This window comes from Bicyclus anynana, chromosome 9 (genome assembly GCF_947172395.1).
Source record: "Bicyclus anynana chromosome 9, ilBicAnyn1.1, whole genome shotgun sequence".
NCBI classification, from domain to species: Eukaryota; Metazoa; Arthropoda; class Insecta; order Lepidoptera; family Nymphalidae; genus Bicyclus; species Bicyclus anynana.
The window spans coordinates 15,588,724-15,608,183 of NC_069091.1; the positions used below are offsets into that span (position 1 = coordinate 15,588,724).

At 37.5% G+C, this 19,460-nt stretch overlaps 1 protein-coding gene across 1 annotated transcript in view; it reads right to left on the reverse strand.

The window, feature by feature from the left end:
* Positions 1 to 6,648: 6,648 nt before the first annotated feature.
* The window catches only part of LOC112047644 (CUGBP Elav-like family member 4), a 251,037-nt gene continuing 238,225 nt past the window's right edge, over positions 6,649 to 19,460 (reverse strand). The window contains exons 4-10 of the mRNA XM_052883728.1: positions 14,488 to 14,658; positions 13,655 to 13,769; positions 12,101 to 12,274; positions 11,362 to 11,451; positions 8,966 to 9,043; positions 7,304 to 7,480; positions 6,649 to 6,934 (exon numbers count right to left, since the gene is read on the reverse strand). Of these exons, the coding sequence (XP_052739688.1) occupies positions 6,807 to 6,934; positions 7,304 to 7,480; positions 8,966 to 9,043; positions 11,362 to 11,451; positions 12,101 to 12,274; positions 13,655 to 13,769; positions 14,488 to 14,658 (933 nt within the window). The 3' untranslated portion in view covers positions 6,649 to 6,806. The remainder of the gene's footprint in view (positions 6,935 to 7,303; positions 7,481 to 8,965; positions 9,044 to 11,361; positions 11,452 to 12,100; positions 12,275 to 13,654; positions 13,770 to 14,487; positions 14,659 to 19,460) is intronic.

The window sequence follows — 19,460 nt, forward strand, 5'->3', positions numbered from 1 at the left end:
ATTAATGCGTGCAAGGTTTTAAAGTTGTTATGCCTTTTTAGCAAGCAAACTTTGACGGTAGAATACCGCAACGGTCAAAATACCTCGATCTGATCAGTTACGACTAAGATGATAAGTGAATGAGGATACTTAGCGAACGCAATTTAATAATTGTAGTATGAGGGTGCGGGGCTATAACGAACTAAACCGCGAAGCTATGTAGAGTCGCGAGTGACATGACAATGTGAGATTGTTTACGCTACGATAGTGATGAGAGAGTATAAAAATCGCGACAGACTACAGTGGACCCGAGAGTGAAGCGGCGCCGGGGGCCGATGCGCGAGCGCTCGTCCGTGCCGTCCCCTGACTCTTTCGCGGCAACTCGACCGGGAAACAGTCAGCGAAAGGGTGACGAGTAGAGACTTCGGCAACTTCTGCCTACGTGAAAAACATTTAGATACATTTAAACAATTGCAAAGCATACCCTGTATCCTAGAATCACTTTGTGGGCGATCGTTTTTATACATTCAGTGAGGATAATTTTTTTTTATTCTATTTAAAACTTCGACTCGCGTCTATGCAATATCGTTTAGGGAAACCTTTTTAATTTTAATCAGTATAAAGATATACATAAGTACTTTATAAGATAATCGCCCGAACGCCACCGCGGTGCGTCCAGGTATCGAGCGTTACTTCTACTTTACCCACGAGGTGATATAATCGTTAATCCATATATACTAAGTATACGTGTTCCGCTTTGGCATCGATTTGTTCTGTAACCTAAGGAGGCGGCTGGCACAGGGCGGCGCCTGTCCCGCCGCCGTCGGCGTCCTCCGCCCATCAACCCGCTCAGGCAGGCACAATCACACCGCGAACACCTTCTTAGCGAAGGTGTTAAGGCATCAACTAAACTTTACACTTACGCATTATCTGTGCCGATTTCAATGCAACAGTAAACGCAACAGTCGCCACCGACTCTCCTGATACAGAGAGCCGCGCTAACGCGACGCGTCTGCGACATCCATCAGCGATGAGCGGGGACAATTGTACCGATTCACTCACGCGTTTCCCTCCCCGTCATTGTCCCTCGCTCGCCGCAATCGCACGACCGTGGCGCATCGAGTCGTGTCCGTTGGGTATAAAACGACCTCGCGCATTCATTCACAACGGCCGACGTTTCTTTAGTAATTTATATAGGCAACACAAAAAGTGTCAATAAATAAATAAAATAACTTTAAGTACATCGTAAATAAGTAAGTACGCTAAACAATTTAAAAAAGCGTAATAGTATTGCACGAACATGAGTTAAAAGGAGAAAAAACTAAGTACCTACGCTTTGAACGATACCGGTACAATATTTTTTTAAATTTAAAATTACCGCTTATTCATATTAAATCATAAACGCCTAAAACTAGAATACTATATCAATATAATATAATTATTTGTGTAAATATAAAATTCTATGTCTTGTGATGAGAGTAATATTTGACTAGAGGCGGGCGGTGGCCGTAGTAAGTATGTTCGCTACCGCGCGGTAAGCTGGGTTGGTCGTACTAACAGACGTGCCAATTTTGCTGCTGTGATTATCGCCATAGCTATACAGACTATACAACGCATTTGGTCTGACGGATACAATTTGTATAAGTATCGTGATTTGACAATACTTGGAACAAAAAAAATATAGTAAAAATATGCAATCAATTACATAAACAGTGATTACAATATTCGTGTTAAAATGAAATTAATGAAATTTAAGTCTAATAGTCTAAACAACGAGCTAAATGGACGACCTGTTAGTACTTCTTAACGATACCTGCACACAGAATTATGCGGAATTTATTTATATTTCAAGCTATTCACACAAGTTAGTATAAAAATTTTGTTCCTCACAACGCCATATGTTTACGTTCTAAGTTGTTGCGTTGTAAACTTAACATGCTTTATATTAACTACTTAATAGTGAAAATATACCTTTTGATTGTCTATCATTCCTGTGTACAAGTCAGTTAATAACATAGATGCCTCTTATTCATAAAATTTGCATTTAAAGACGTGACAACTATCGTAATATATAACGTAAGTCTTTACTTATTTTGGTTCAGCTTTGTTGATTAGTAACCAGACTTAATTTGTTATTAACATTATTTTAATAGTCGGTGGCCGACTAGTTGGCACGTCTATATATGCTTAAATACAAGGAGTCATATGGTTATAGAATTAAGATTATTTTTATTTCTGTGTGCGGTCACGCGACCTCTTGGCACTCTATGCTTGGAGTTAATGCAGAACTTTATCTTTTTTCATAATTTAGAAATGGATTCTTGTTTTTGACCGGATTTATTGAACGGACGGAGATTTTCGGCTGTGAAATTTTGAAATGGTGGAACATTAGAATAGCGACTGTTTTAATTTAAAGAACATATTTGCCCTAAGTCTCTATGAATCATTAGGAATGAAGCATCAGGATAATTGAATATTAATTAAATACCATGTGTTACTTCTGCATTATACTCAGATAGCGTAGAGGCCGAAGATTCTGTTGATGTATTTTTATAAATAGTGTTCTTTTAGCTTAAGCTACGAAAAGTGGTTTTTGCACGAGAAGGAAAGGGACATGCCGTTTGTATATCACTGTCTCCTTTACGCGAAAAATATGTAAGCCTCGTAACACTTTTTATAAAAACAAATAATTCATTAAAAGTTCGCGCCAAAAACGTTTACGCCGATTTACGTGTAACATGCTTCTAGGTAAGTAAATGGCACATACATTTTTGACAGACGTTATTCTTAAAGCTGTTATTATTTACAGCGTCTTCACACTGGAGTTCAGTAGACGTGCGTCGGTCACATTCGCAACGTCGATGTCGCGATACGCGATAACGCAGCAAAGAATAAAATTAAAAATAAAATTGACCGCTGAAATGTCACTCACGCCACGGGCAGCATTTGTGACCAATCACTAAGGCCGGGTCAAGACGTGCGTAATGTGTACTGTGCGTGTGTGTGTAATGTACTTAACGTGAAATGTAACATGTGTCGTCCTAAGCGCTCAACGCGAAATGGACACAGCGCCTATGTGTTCGCATTAAAAACTGAGAGCCGATGGGTCGGCGCAAGGGGTAATGCTAAAAACTGACCCACTATTCGCATTTCATTTCATGTTACATAACACACTTTACGCATGTCTAGACTCGGCTTTAAGCGACGCGATTGTCGCGCGCTATCGCGACGTCTGCGCTCTTCTTGTGCTAACGAACGCTAGAGACGCACCATTGTGAAGGTGCTGCAACACGTCACACTGGGTCCAGACACCCGCCAGCGCGCACGCATTATCACCTAAGGTATCTCAATATTATATTTTTATAGTTGGTACGTTTTGATTATGAATCTATTTATTTTCTGTAGAAATTACACTAGTATTTTTTTATTTGTAACCCCTCGTCGCCACTGTTGGCTCCCCGGACGTGTCTCACTCCATTAACACCTTAACATGTATAGATTTATATATGTTTATATAGACACACATACACACACGTGAAATAAATACACAGGGATGCGCTCCGTGAGAATTGACTTCGCTTTTAACCGCGACTACCGCCCGCACGCGCGAAACATCACCGAGCGTTATTTTGCAAGTGAGTAATCGTCTTGTTACGCATCCAGTACGCTTACATGCTTATACTTATAGGAAAGTTATCGCCATATATAATATGTCTCTATGAGGTAATTTCCTGTGCTACATTATCCACAATGGAGACTTTTAGAAATATTATCTACGAGTTTTTGAATTGTCCTATCTACAACTGTAGGAAAGTGTTTTATTTGCTATGTAGGCATACAGAGAGCGTAAAGAGAGAATACGCGTCAATTAAGCAACGCTACAGGGAAAGTATCGCAACACTTTAACGAAGTATGGTTGGAGAGCGTTTACATACTTTTTGGAACAGTGTTTTTAGAAGACAGATTGGCTTGCGCGGGATACATCCCCAAAATCTAAGATTATTTATTTTGACTAAAACATTGAGGACTATCTACAAATCTTCTATAACAAGTTAGGGATTCCGGCGCGCCAATTTTACTCTAATGAGGTCAAATTATTGTCTTTAATTCATACTGGCTGTTAGGAAATAATCCTAGCCATAGGAAAATAGAGGCAGCATAGAACAACAAAATCGAGCATTTTTCCCAAGAAATAATAAATATGCACCTTATCCAATTGACATAAATTTCTAAATTCTACGAAATATTTTTAGATTTTTGTTTCATTTCGCTGTTTGTGAAATTTCATCTCGCATACTATTTACAACTCTATTTAAATGGGATAAGGATGATATTTGTAAAAGGGTAAAGTGATCGAATCTGCACTGAGCCTCCAATGTTCGCATCCACCAAACGGAGCTGAGACAGATGACGTGATAAATTTATTACGTCATAATAAAATAACGTGATTGGTCAATCCGTGTGCGTCTTCGATCCGCAAGGTGTAAAGGCGTTTTAATTCAAAGAAAAGTTATTTAAGTAGGTAGTGTTTTCGGAAAGTGCGGGCGGCATAGAAGAGCGCAACAACTAATACGCATAGACGGTCTGTACAATCCTTTATTTAGGTTTATATTTTTTATATCACAGCCCATTTTGGAATTTACAACGAATCAAAAACAATAATAATTAAAGCCGCGTATTCATTAGCATACATTTTGTGTATATATACAAGTTCCAGATACGATATTAATGTTAAATAAATCAGACACATGTTTCGGTTCTGGAACTTAGGTACTACCACATGGCATATACATTTAAAAGTTACGCCATAAATGTAGTAACGTCCATTAAACGCTGGTTGATTGAATTGGACGGAAAGTCCTTGATAAGTCTTAGGAATATCCAAGTGAATATTTGAGAATATTTCGGAACATTTTAATAGGTACTTCATCATCATATCATTACAGGGATAATTCAACTATAAAAAAAATCGTCAAGATAGCAAGTCAAAATATCGCCATCGATTGTTTTGTGCTAGTTCCCGGGCATTGTTAATAGATGGCACTAGGTATTTTATACAATGGCAAACGCGTCAATCGCTAGTGTAGCAGGTATATTTGTATCTGAAACATTTATGTAGCAGTGAATGCGCGGCTTAATTACTTTAAAATCAAAGGCCTTAAGTATCTCGGTAATATTTGAAGTGCACTTCGATTTGTACACAGCGTTTTATGAACATTTAATTTAATAACATCGTGTTTATTTAATTTTACTAACATGTAGGTTGGGGCGCTGAGCCGGCCGGGGAACTCCTTTTTACAAGAAGTCGGTTAAAATACAGTTTTGTACAAAATTGTACTTTGTCTTGTAGGTTAAAATACAGAGAGTTATACGGATAACTGAGCTGTTGAGTTAAATACTTGCTCTGATATTTTTGGCCCCGATCTAATAAAGCTTGATAGGGATTTTAACGATTGTTTGTTTGTCTGATGAGTGCTGATTAGTTTATATATTCACTAAAACATTATCCCTAAAATTAGTCATTTCTAGTGCCAATATTGCGAATTAGAATACTGCTCTGTGAAATGTAAGTCGCTTTGTTCATCTTTTTTCCAATTGTAGTAGGTGTGAATTGGTGTTTACGTTGATAATCTTCGTTCCACTCGGCCCAGCTCAGCATAATAGCTTACAGACACACACACCAATAAAATTTAACAAAATATAGGCTACTCCGATAGTGATATATACCGCAGTACTTATATTATGTGCGATGCACAGCGCAGGGGGCAACAGTGGCGCGAGACGCCGCGGCGGCGCCGTCTTGGCCTCTACCTAACAACTCAACGTCGACGCTCAAATCAGCGCCATCTATACTACAAACGGAACAACAGAACGCGAAGACGCGCGCCACGCCGCGGCGATACAATTTACGCAATATACAATAATTAAAATACATTTTTCTTATTCTCAACTTACTTAATAAATTCAGTTTGGCTTAGTTCAAGCAAATAACTAGTATAATAAATTTTATGTTAAAAGTTTTTTTCAGTTAAACGTTAAGTACTTAGAAGTTAGAAGTAATGATTACGAATGACAAAATTTTTATAACGTGTCATTTAATAATAATAATAATAATTTAATCAAAGTTAATAAATTGTATATATAATAATATAATAGAGTAATTTAATGATTAATCGATAATTATAAGAATGAAGCATTCCTACGCGCCGATCAATTAATTACTTTAACTAATATAGTATACGCGCCGCGTGGGCTGGCATATATCTTTAGGTAAGTAATGTAGTTAATGATATTTACTATACAATAAATGTTTCTTGAATTCCTCAGAATTTTTGATAATACGCTAACAAGCCCACCGCGGGTAAACGGAATTTGCCGGCAACCTGAAACAAAAGAAAATTGGAACGTTAGAGAAACGTTTCCACTGAAAAAGAGAGAGACAGGTCGAAGTGTGAGAGTGATGGGACTACGTTCGGATTCACTGAACTTTAAAGCGATGAGATTTAGTTTTCAATATTCAAATACTGAATACGGCGTCATGGGTTAGTAAGGCCGGTGTGCGTCCTTGGGCCGTTTCAGCTGCACCTTTAGCCGCTTCATGCCGATCTGGAACCCGTTCATCGCACGGATGCAAGGCATGTATTACCTTGGGCATTGCGTGCGCGCGCGGGGACGGCGTCATGGGTTAGTAAGGCCGGTGTGCGTCCTTGGGCCGCTTCAGCTGCACCTTCAGCCGCTTCATGCCGATCTGGAACCCGTTGATCGCCTGGATGTAAGGCATGTATTACCTTGGGCATTGCGTGCGCGCGCGGGGACGGCGTCATGGGTTAGTAAGGCCGGTGTGCGTCCTTGGGCCGCTTCAGCTGCACCTTTAGCCGCTTCATGCCGATCTGGAACCCGTTCATCGCCTGGATTGCCGCCTGGGCCGACGCCGGGTTGTCGAACGACACGAAGCCTGCAAAAGAAGAAAAAAGTATATTCTTGAAAATGGCTAAAATACGGCAAATTAATCGGTGAACGATTCTTATACTCGTATGTATCGTTTCTGTAATATTCTATAGGTGTATAGTATGTCCTCAAGTAGCGGCAAGATCACGCGTATTTACACTACATTTTTAATATGTACAAACTTAACTAATTCGTGACCTATAGATCCAATGACACTCAATCATTAATATTTTTAATTTTATTAGTCTCGAAATGTATATATATATTTATTGTTATTAAATACACAACAACAACGATATGGAACAAATGATGTTATTGTAAGTCACAAATTTGCCAAATTAAATTTTGGAATTTTAAAAATATATTGTTATCATACCAAAACATTTGCTCTGGTTAGTGGCGCGATCGATGAAGACCTTGCTACTGATCACGTTTCCGAAAGGGAGGAACATCTGCATCAGCTCCGCGTCGCCGAATTCCTGCGGTAAATGGTAAATGAAGAGGTTGCAGCCCTCGGGGCCGGAGATGGAGCAGCCTGGAAACACGAGAAAATCTTTAAAGAACTCACAAATCTGCTCTTTAACACCAACATTCAGGTTAATATAACTAAAACTATTTGCGTAGTTAATCAGTGTAAACGTATTGAATATATACATAAAGAAGTATTATATTAAGTGTCTAGAAGTAAGTACATCCATACAAATAAAGCATAGGAACATTGAAACATTGACACATTAGAAATTAAATATAATACGATAATTTGGGCGCCAATCGCAAAGCTTTCTATGCTGTGACTGTACAAAGCTCTGATTCTGTGTGACATTCAAATTGTAACTGTGTATAGTGACACAAACATTACTGACCGGTGGTCAAAAGAGGCACTAACGTCGCGGCGGTCGACATTATGCAAAAGGTAAAAAATCAATGACACGCTCTATGACCAGATATGTTAGTGGCACTATATTAAGGGAAATGCAATTTGTGATGTTACTGCCAAGATTAATATCACAAACTGCACTTTAATATTTGAATGTCTATAGATTCAAGTTTAGGTCGTGCTATCCCAATCAGACGACCATCATACATAAACATAAAAAAGAACCGTTTTCCAAACAGGAATAGTTAACGGTTAACAATTTGGTTTAATGAATTACGAAAGGTGAATTTTGAAGCTTCTGAATAAAATACCAGTTTAAAAATTAAAGTCGGCATTTGCTCCAACTTTATTTTAAAAACGTAAAGCTATATAAAGCGATGCATGCATAGCTGAAGGAGCTGTAGAAAGAAACTTGGACAGTATTAAGTTATTAATCATAAGTCCAATTAGATACGATCTTGCTTATTGGAAAACAGTTAAGTAGAACAGAACAATTTATGATTTATTGGAGAGTAACTTGGTAAGTTGGCAATTTGGGACTTATAATAAGATTACTGGTGTCTTCTTTGTGACTTAAGGACTATTAATTTGAAATGAAATGCTTTTTCGTTATTAATTGTTTCAAATGCAATTTAGTAAGATCTTGCTAAAAAATTTGAAGTCGTATTGTTGATTTAACAGCTCAGGTTTAATAGGTTTAGTGCTCAGGTTTCGTGGTATAACTAAAGTAACTCATATCCTTTATGAGTTAGGGACTATTAATTTTGAATTGTTTTTTTTTTTCATTAAATTTATTTCTTTTTTTACCAGCATTCTATCAAATCGACTACTATTTTACTACTTATTTTAAAATTGTTTTCTTTTTCATTAAATTAATGTTTATAGTATTATCACATGATGTTTTGAAGTTTCTCAGCGTTCTATCGAAATAAAATGACCTATGAAGTTTTGCAAATGTCAGATCTTCAGATTGTGTGCTACATATCTGTATTGATTGCAACTTTCAAAAATTTCATTACATTGATGTTTAAATTGTTTTGGGGTCGTCTTGATGGCTTATCATCTACTAAGGATCTTTTGTCGGATTTGTAACCAGGCGAAGAGGGATAGAGTCCATTGGCGAGAAAGTCATCTAGATGTCCAGCTCGAGGCTCCACTTACCTTCTCTCTGTGCCGGCGCTATGGTCGGCATCGGTGGTGGGATCGGCTGCGGAAACTGCCCATAAACCGCTGGGTAAGCTGTCGAACATTAATTTGCATATTTTTCACAATGAACATTGAACACCGATTGTATTGCGTGTATGTCATGCATTTCTAAATCACCGACGTAATTAGACATTTCCCAAAACACTTAATGGGAAGAGATCTATGAGTTTGTGAGGACCTTCGTTATTTTATTAAAGCTGACAGATTATTAGTCAATGCTCTGACTGAATAATCTACCAGAACTAGATGTGGAATTTGAACTATAGTGCATTTCTGAGGTAGCAGATAGCAAAGCTCCAAGTTTCTGGTCAGGATGAAATGTCTTTGGTTAGGTTTCAGACATGAAGTGATCATCGCAGACTTTCACACTCTAACTTTTTAACTTTAAAGATCTCCCCTTATTACGTCTTATTACGTCGGTAGCGTAATGTCTACACATGAAATACATCAATAATTAAAGCTTACAAATCCAATTAATTAACATTAATAACCTGGAATGATGTAAAACAAGAAATCAAATTATAATTAATTGTAAATTAAATGCGCATAACTATATGGTCTGGCACATATATTTACAAACATTTCTCTGAAGCTGCTACACTAAATTGGTTCCACGAATCCGAATTATTGGAAGATGATTTAATATCATCTTTCAGTAATCTAATTCGTGGAACCTACATCAATGTGCGTCCGAATACACTGAGCGTTGTATAAGGATGTATTATTCCTACGTTTTCTTTTTATTTCGTTCTGTTTGTATTGGTGTTGATGTCTTTACCATTACAGTAGTCCGGATTAGAAGTATTTTAGTAATTGTGAGTATAATGTGATGTATTATAAAAAATAACCAAACGCATAATCGTGACATTTAAACAGATTTTAAGCATCTACTAATGAATGTCTCAGCACAAAACACCATCAGCTACAGATAATTAATACAGTTAACTTGTAGGTATTGTATATTCCAAAATAGCAAATTAAAACTACGATATAATTCATTAAATACTTAAACATTTGAGGTGAGTTAATTTAATTCAAAGGATAGTTCAATTAATTTTTAATTTAACATTAGTGTTATTAACGCAATAAACAGTATTTTTGTTCAGGATTGTTGCAATCTCAACACCTATGAATTTTAAAACAAGTAGGTACCACTTATATATAAGCACGGCCATGAATTTTACAGAGTATAAAAACTGAATTCGCAATATTTTGTTTAATTTGTCAGCTGTCAGATGAGGATTTAGCTTTGTTTCGAAACTTCCTCGAGAACACCTGGCTTGTTTAAGACATTCTTTTTAATGCATAATTTTCCTTAAATTTATGGCCTGATTAAGTTGCAGCTTTGCTGCTTAACTAATTTTATATCGATGTTAATTAAATTATAGACACAAAAATTGTTTAGTTACCTAGTTGAACATTTTAAATGGAAAAGAGAATTTTCGTAACTTTTGCTTTGCTCCTTCACGGTAAAATCATACACAAAAGTTGTATGAAGTCGAAACAATTTACTACCTACCAAAAATTAAGTCTAGATTTTCATTATTATGAAGAAAATTTATCTCAATGTCAAGCCCCAATTTGCGAAGTAGGCTTGTTTGAGTAGTTAACGAATCTGTGATATGAAGTAGGTACGTCGTCCCTATCAAAATATTTCCTGTATTATACTAACAGACAGACCTAGCTATCTTCTGCTTTTATCTATGTATAATATGTAGAGTGGTTTACAGATTTTTACAATAAATATATTAAGTTAATTAATTAAAGGTGAGTGACTCATATTATGAAATCTCTATTTTGAGATGTGTGAGTAGTGAATGGAACCATGAATGATAATTTGATATTCTGTCATTTTGACACAATACAAACCCCTTTTTGACTAAAAAAAAACACACTCAGGGCTCGGTTAAATAGCACTAAGAGTAAGTGATATAATTTGAATCTTTATTATAGACAATATTATTACAAATTATTCAAGGCTATATAGAAGAGCTATAGGCACTATGTTTTTTTACTTTTGGTGCTATTTATCGGGCACTAACACATTCTAAATACACGTTGTTCGTCTAAAACACGGAAAGGCGGAGGATTAAGGCAGAATCAACCCTGTTGCAACTATGGGGAGAAAGGAACACTCCTTCCAAAAATCTTTTAACTACCATTGAAATGATGTATGGGTATAATCATCAGTGCAACTGACATGTGGAGACAATGATGCCACATGCACCACTAACTCGATCCATTGCTAATAGTGTTGTTCTAACTTTTGTTATCGATAAAGTCGTCCCCAACGTTGCAGTAGCGTTGCGTTCGGCATTCACGCAAGCGGTCGCGTGGTAAGCGCCACTCACCGACTCCGGGGAAGGGCGGCATGCCGGGGTAGGCGGCGTGTTGCAGCGCTGCCTCGCCGTTGGGGATGCCCTGCGCTGTCACTGGCACCGCTGGAAAATACATCGATAATAATGAAAAAAAAGAAATGGCACATTTTTCATGTGACGACAATAGTCCAACCCACCATCGGGTTTACTTTATGCGATTAGCTTGTAAAAAAATGCGTTTCCATGTTCACTTTTGACGTTGTAATTAAAAGTTTTTTCAATTAATGAAAGAATATAAAACGTTTAGCACGTTTTCTTGGATACATGATAAGAGTAGATTTCTGAGATTCATCGGGGTACAATGGCAAAAGGCGAGGGGTGATCAACAATAATACTCTGCAGAAGAAGGAAATACTAATAAATACTTTTTATACTAAGAAATATCAACATATAAAATACGATACATATACCATATAATACATATTGTATATTTACAATATTTATTGTACATTTAGTTATCTGTCTATGTTGTTAGGTAAATTACAAAAGTGAGTTATAGTTCGATTGAGGTTGGGGTTCCAAGGTGTTGGACTACCCTACACCGTAAAGCACAGTGTTAGTACCTCTCGGTGTACCTAAGTGAGTTGGAGGGAGTTGCTGGAAACATGCAGCTCTTATCCGTGGTCTTCATAAGTCCCTCAAATACGTCTATGTCCTGTAGATGTTTATTGGATGATGTGACGAGTTAGTAGATACGTTGGTAGTAACTCACGTCCAGTGAAGGTCTGGTGTATGCCGTTGGTGTAGACGGCCTCTTGCGGCGGTGGCTGACCGTTGGCGGTCTGAGCCGCCATGTTGAAGCCCGGCATAGTGGGCGACGGCAGCGACGGCAGAGCGCCGTTCAGAGGCTGGGCGCCTGTGCCTATCGCCAGCCCGGTAAAGTTGTCTATATCCCCAAAAGTATATTTTAAATAATCAATCGGGTGATCGGAATCTGATGACAAGCAAATAGGGTTAAATAAATAACGTTATATTGGTGACTATTCTTATTCTATATTAAAAGTACTAGGAGGAGGAGGTTAGAAGTATATCGTTGGTGTGTTTAATTTTTTATAAAACACAATTTCTATTCTCTTGATTCTACATAGACAGTTATGCAAGTTCTGGATACGTCGGTTGGTAGGATGGTACCAAGATAGATGAAATTCTACCAGATCTGCGAGCTAATTTAAATTGTAAGCTTTGGAATAAGAATTCATGAATTTAGAAGTCAATAGGCAAAAATTTCAGTGTTAAGAGCTTACGTTTCAGATATAGTACTGTGTGTTAATTAACATAATTAAGAAAAATCATAAGTTATGCTACATGAATTCTGCCGAATATTGGACATGCTTTAAAATATCTTCGATACTTGTCCTAACTATCCTGTAACTTCTTTCACACCCTGTTTTATAATATATTCTGTGTAAAAGAAGTTGTACCCCTTCTTATAAGTAGGGGTGAAGTTATTGCAGTAAATTGGAAGCTTAATTCTAAATTCTATAGTATAAACTTAATTCTTAAGTCTAGGTTAATTTAAATCAATATCTCGCTCAAGGTGAATAAAATTGTCGATCACATTTTCTACATGAACTCTGTACCAACATCACTACTCGATAACATAAGTACAAGAGAGCGTGCCATATTCTTCACCTTGCTCACACTATTCATTAAAGCATCTTCAGTGAGATTTTGTTTTTAGGTTATGAAATCTTAGTATATATCAAAGCAATAGAAATGGCGACTGGCGTGTGAATTTTTTTCCCAAGTTGACATAGGTACCGAGAAAACTGCATTGTAAATTATAATATTATGTTTACGTTCGAATATGTGGGAGTATATCTTTACTATATAAAAATAAGTCGGGTTTCCTTCCTGACGCTATAACTCGAGAACGCACGAACCGATTTTCACGGTTTTGCATTCGTTGGAAAGGTCTCGGGCTCCTTGAGGTTTATAGCAAAGAAAATTAGAGGTAGGGTAGGGGTAGGGCAGGGATAAGCAAAAAAAATCAGGAAAAATTTCAACGTAGGGTAGGGGTAGGGTATGGTAGGGGTAGGGTAGAGGTAGTTGAAAGTTTACATTGAGTTTCACGCGGACGAAGTCGCGGGCGTCCGCTAGTCGTTGAATAAATATGTCTCAAACGACACAGCGTTTTGGCGTTTTGACCATTTCAATCCAAGTTATCCCCCATCGACACTGTACACACGCCATTTCTATAGTTTTATTATTACTATAGTACATAGTATCGGTTCATGGGTAATAGATATATGCAAGTGATATTCACCAGAGGTCGGTGGTACGACGGAGTTGGCCATTCCGTTTAGGGCATGGGACGCCAGCGCTGTCATGGGACTGATGTAGCCTTGCGCAGTCGCCGCTACCATCAGCGCTGCCTGTTGCTGGAACAATTCATTCATTCATTTAGTTATCTGTCTATTGGAAAGGCGCACTACAGGGCTAGCCTAACGGGAGATGAGATACGAGCATGTTAGACCTACCATGTTGCACCAATGCGGTGGGCAATTAGAAAAAAATGTCAGCGATATTTATATTGGCAATGCTTCACTTTTGCTAGGATATGCCACACATTGCATTTATTTTCTGCTTCTCTGTTTAAGTGGATAGTCTTGCTACCGATCCATTATCACACTAATATTATAACTTCTACTGCTGCTTAATATGCAAGTATATAAGGCATAGGCTATGAACTCATAAAATTAAATATATCTGGCTATAGTAAAAAGCTCAGACCTTCTATTTGCCTTGTATCGCAGTTAAATTTACCATCAAAGTCTGTCGTTTTTTGAGGGGGACGAGTTAAACTCACACTTCGAAAATATTTAACACCAATAAATATATCCTGTGCCCTTACCCTAATTATATCCTGTGTCGTTACCCTACACACAACTATAAATTTTAAATCGTTATACACACACGTGTAATTTTAACACAATGAAACATCGATTCTATAGACGCCGTTTGTACGAACTCATTTGATCATGATCAAATAGTTTTGACAGAGGGATAAGCTCTACCGAGGCAGGTCCTATATAAGGTCAAATGGGTCTGAGGTTGATCTAAGGTGTTTCGTAGTTGATAATAGCCAGTTGCAGTTACCTGTAAGTCAACTTGTTCGGTGATGACCTGCGCATAAGTGCCGTACGCGCCGAACTGGTTAAACACGAAGGGGTTGAGCAGACTCATGTTGCCGGCCATCTGCTGCATGCGTCGAAGTTGTCGCTCCTTCTCCGTGTCCGCGAACTTTACTACCAGGCTCGAGGACGCGCCCTGGAACAAGCGACAATCATCATCAGCTTCTTATATAACGGCCTACTAGAGACACAGGGCAAGGAACAAGGAACTAAGACTTGGTCGTTAATTATGGGCAGAAAACACACGCACACAGAACAGCGAGACGCCGTGAAAAATGGCATCATTTTGTTGTCAAAGTGCAATCAACCCGCACGAAAGGTTTTGCGTCAACGTTCCTAATAAGAACTGCCAAAATGTGGAATGCCCTTCCGGCGTCTGTGTTTCCTGACACGTATAATTTGTGCACCTTCAAGGCAAGAGTGAATAGACATCTTCTAGGCAAGCGCGCTTCATCTTAGACCCCATCATTGCTTTCCAGCAGGCTTGATTGTGGTCAAGCGTAAGCCTATAGTACATAAAAAAAAAGACTCAGAGTCCCTGTTAAGGCGCTGGTAACGGGCTCCGCTGAAAAACCAAAGTCACCGACAGCTCGACAAGTCGCAAAGTTGAAGTGGCAATGAAGAACCAAAGTCACCAACTCAACAAGGTATGTACTAGACTACGACGTTTCCAACCAGCAGGGTGTTGAAACCGAATTGAAATAGGTCTTGTAGGTATATCGAATAGTTGAATTAAATTATAAGAGGAGAAAAGGATGTTCTCTTATCTTAATATAAATATTCTTGACATAAATGATAATGATGCAGCATAGGGTGCAACGCGCTTGATTTGAAGGTTATAATATCTTTCAGTCAAAGATGACTACAACGCCTAATATAGGCATACTTACAAACACCAATTTAGTTACCAAAATATCGATTAACATGCTAACATTGTAAGCTTGTTCTAAAATCGACCGGTTGTACAGAGTTTGTGCTAAGATTAGATCACAAATATTATTAGACGCTGGCTCCAGGATAGTGTTTCTCGCGTTAACCGCAAGGCTTTTGACATCGAAACGCTACGAAAGCACAACATACACACGAAATACAGACAGCCTTCACAAAAGTTTAAACTATATAAACTATTGAGTCAATATAAACTAATATTGTAAAGAGGTAAGATTTAACAATCAAATCCTCTACCTCTTTACAATATCAGTTTCGTAACAAACTAACAATTTATACGATACGAACTCAAAAACTACGTCCGATTTTAATTTTGTTTCACCATTAACACATTCTACATACTACTTCTACATATTTAGAGCTATTTTATATATTTTCCTAATAAAGTCATTATTAATATCTGATAGTGATTCGTCATATCTGATAGGGATCGTTACAAATCCAAACATTATCGCCCTAAGTTCACCATTTTGCTTATTTAACTAAACTAAAGTTTTGATTTAGAGAAGATATTTATACGATTCAGCTTCATCTGTACCCTTAACTAAACCGTTTTCAGCCGCAAGTCGTGAAATATAAATGAGCCCATCATTAGCAAAACACACAAACGCCTCACAGAATGAGGCCTCGGCTCGGCGTCCTTAAAAATGCAAGCGTCGGCCCGGAGCGGCCCGCGCCACAATACGCCAACTGCGGGTAGGACGTTCATTATGTATTTGCCAACTGCGGGGAAAAATCCCGCTACGAGTAAACGTTGCTAAGTCACATACGGCCGATTTTGAGTTTATCAAATCTTTTACTTTCAAGTAGGTTTCAATACCAATGTCATTGAGAAGCGACTTACCGCTGGTTCGAATTTTTTTATCGAGAAGAACCGGCAATTCAGTAGCTACTCTTAAATGCACTGTTGAATTTGAAATAACAATTTGTAGTTCTGAATTTTACAGTTCATGTCAGTATGAAGAATGCTCCCATGATTCTTTGTCCTGGTTACAAATAAGATCATACTTACGTGATTTGTGGTTTGACTCCCATTGAGAATAAAGAATAAGCGATGTAGTTTAATGTACTGTATAGCATGTACAGTATGCTACAATTAGATCTACCCAAGGGCTAAGGACTCACGGAAATATTTGAACAGTTTGACTTTGTTATTTATGCTTTCCTTGCCATATAAAAATACTTCTGTCTTCAACATTATATCTGAAAATTTACAATGCTTTGTAGTTCTACTCTGTAGGACGTCCAGCGACTACGGCCGTGAATTCAATTATTTTCTGGTAATTTTTCTTCCCTACGTTCAGATTAAATTAGATAGTCGTCTGGCATCCAACGTGCGTCTGCCAATCCAATCAATCCAACCTGAAGTTAATTTGGTATCTTTGTAGTCACACAGCTTAAGATTTCACCGTATCGAGGGATTTCTTAAAGTCTACGATCCCTAACATAACTGGCCTAGCTGGTTACATTTTGAATTTTTTATAAAACCTACAGAGCTTACTTATACAGACTACCATTTGGTCAGTTTCGATTCCTAGATCGTGTAAAACTCATCTGCACCTTATTTTTACATATATTTGATTCTCAGAGATTTTGTCGATTTTTTCGGTCAAAAAAGTTAGCTGCGTTTAAGTGGACTGCAAAAACATCGCCCCATAGGCTCGGGCACGCAACAGGTTTCCCTCCCCGATGCAACAAGTACTGGGCCGCCGTCCAAAAATGCACCGCCGCAGAACTTGCCCGGCTAATAGTTTCCTTCACTTCGGCTAATTGACTGTGCTTTGAATGTTAAGTGAGGCTTTTTGCGACGCGCTTCGGGACAAGGCTTTCTTGTGATACCTAATCTTTTTTATTTTCATTTTGTTTTTGTTTCCTGCTCCACACACAAAACTCCACACATAACGTGTGGAGTTTTTTGAATTCTGCCTATTCGTTTCAATTTAAATTCTTTATGTTTGTGTTAAGGTTTAATTATATTTATTTTTTATTTTGATAAGATAGTTAGATAGGCGAAGAGACAGAATTCAGTTAAAAAGGATAATCATTAAAAAAAAATTACAACTGACTTCAAAACATAAACGTACCCACGAAACTAAAAAGTGAAAAATAACATTATAATATTTATTACCTACTGATCACTTTAAAGGAGGTGCCAAGTCAAAGAATATCTCATGACTGATGACTCTCAGACATTCTTGTTTCTTTCAGTAAGGACTAAAATCTACTCCACACGGGCTTGGCACTATAATTTATTCCCTTATTCCCAACTAATATTTATTCCCTTTTATCCAGGCGCGGAAGAAATATTTTCGAGTATCATTCAGATGTTAAATTTAAGCCTCAATCGCTTAGCGGTTACAGGGCCGGACTCAACCCCATGAGGTCATGGATGTAATTTAATGCCCATTCGTTGGACTATTGTCGTACCCACAAATAATATCTACGTAAATCATAATGTGCTGCCTTTTGCGCACTAATTTGAGGCTTGAAGCTCTATGCCTGTAAAGCCTGCAGCGCGTAGGGATATGGGCAGTGAAAATATCAAAACTCTAAACCACACCAATAAATATATTTTTCGCCTATAGCCGTTTATCGGTGTTTACTTGACCGTGTGTGGTTGGCTTAATTTAAATGGGTAAATTAATTCAATGTTCTATGTACACCTTTCTTTAATAAGTAGGATACATGTACCTACTATCTCTACGGTCTTTTAATTATGTATTTAAAAAAAATATTTTCACTACTCTTGCTCAAAAACACTGTCATATTACCACTCAACAGCGGGGCTAAACAAGCATTTTAGCCTCTAGGGGCTAAAGTAATTTTGTTTTTTTTAATTCTTGTCTGTTACGAGTACTAGCCAAGTAATAGCCTACTATAAAACGGAGGAGGTTTTATTCGAAAATGGAATCATTATAGGTAAGGCCCCGATTGTTTTGAAAAATAAATAAAAAACTTTAAATTGGAATGAAATGCAGCGTTTGTCTGTGGAATGCGTTTATTTTTTTATTTATTTTTTATTGAGTTGCGAATAGAGTGAGATTTGAAGACATCCTTTACGGTGTAATACCTTTGCCTTTATCTCATGTGAAAAAAATGAAATTAAAAAGCGAGAATTTAAAAAACAATTGTCGTGAATAATACACACTTGATTTTTTTAAGAAATTAATTGTAAATTTGTGACGGTAACTTATATATTGTCCAACATTAATTGTTATTGTTGTCTTCATCTAGTAAGAATTGTGATCCTAATTTGGAGATGGATGAAATTTTCAATCTGTTACCATCAAAGTCGAGACGCATTTACTTAAATACCTACCTAGGTAAAGTGGAGAAAACAACAACGAATGGATTCACTTACGAAAGGAGTTTTTTAAACTATTATCATTATTCATCTTCACAGTAGTCGGAAATTATGTTGCCGGGTAAAAGCATCTCCGTTAATATCCAAAATTGTAGACTTTGTACATTTAATTTTCAATTAAAATAAATCATTGAATATTGTAATAAACTATTTTATTTTCTCGCAATCGTAGTGAATAGCAGAGTGTAACACGTGGGGCTAAACCCATTATAAACTCGGTTTCTATTTAGGCGGCCCTCGCCTTCGTCTCGGGCCCTAAAAATACCTCGGGTCTTTTTAGCCCCTTGTATAACAATCTACTATTGTTTTATTACAGAAAAATGTTACCATTATTCCGTATCCGTATTTCTTGTCGCCGAAGGCTCCTTCAGTCTACAACTCTACATTGTCGTGTACTATCTGGTATTAACGTAAAAATTACGTACATTTTCGGTGGGGAGATGAAAAATAAACTTTATTCCCATTTAAATAAAATCCAATTTTATTTCCCCCGACAGTAAAACAAACCACTCTCCTCGGTACGTGGCGCCGCATCGGAATATGGAATAACTCGTGGATTATTTATTCCGAGTGCGATTCAATTGTTTGCATTACAAATGTTTACAGTCAATATTTGGGGGTGCGAT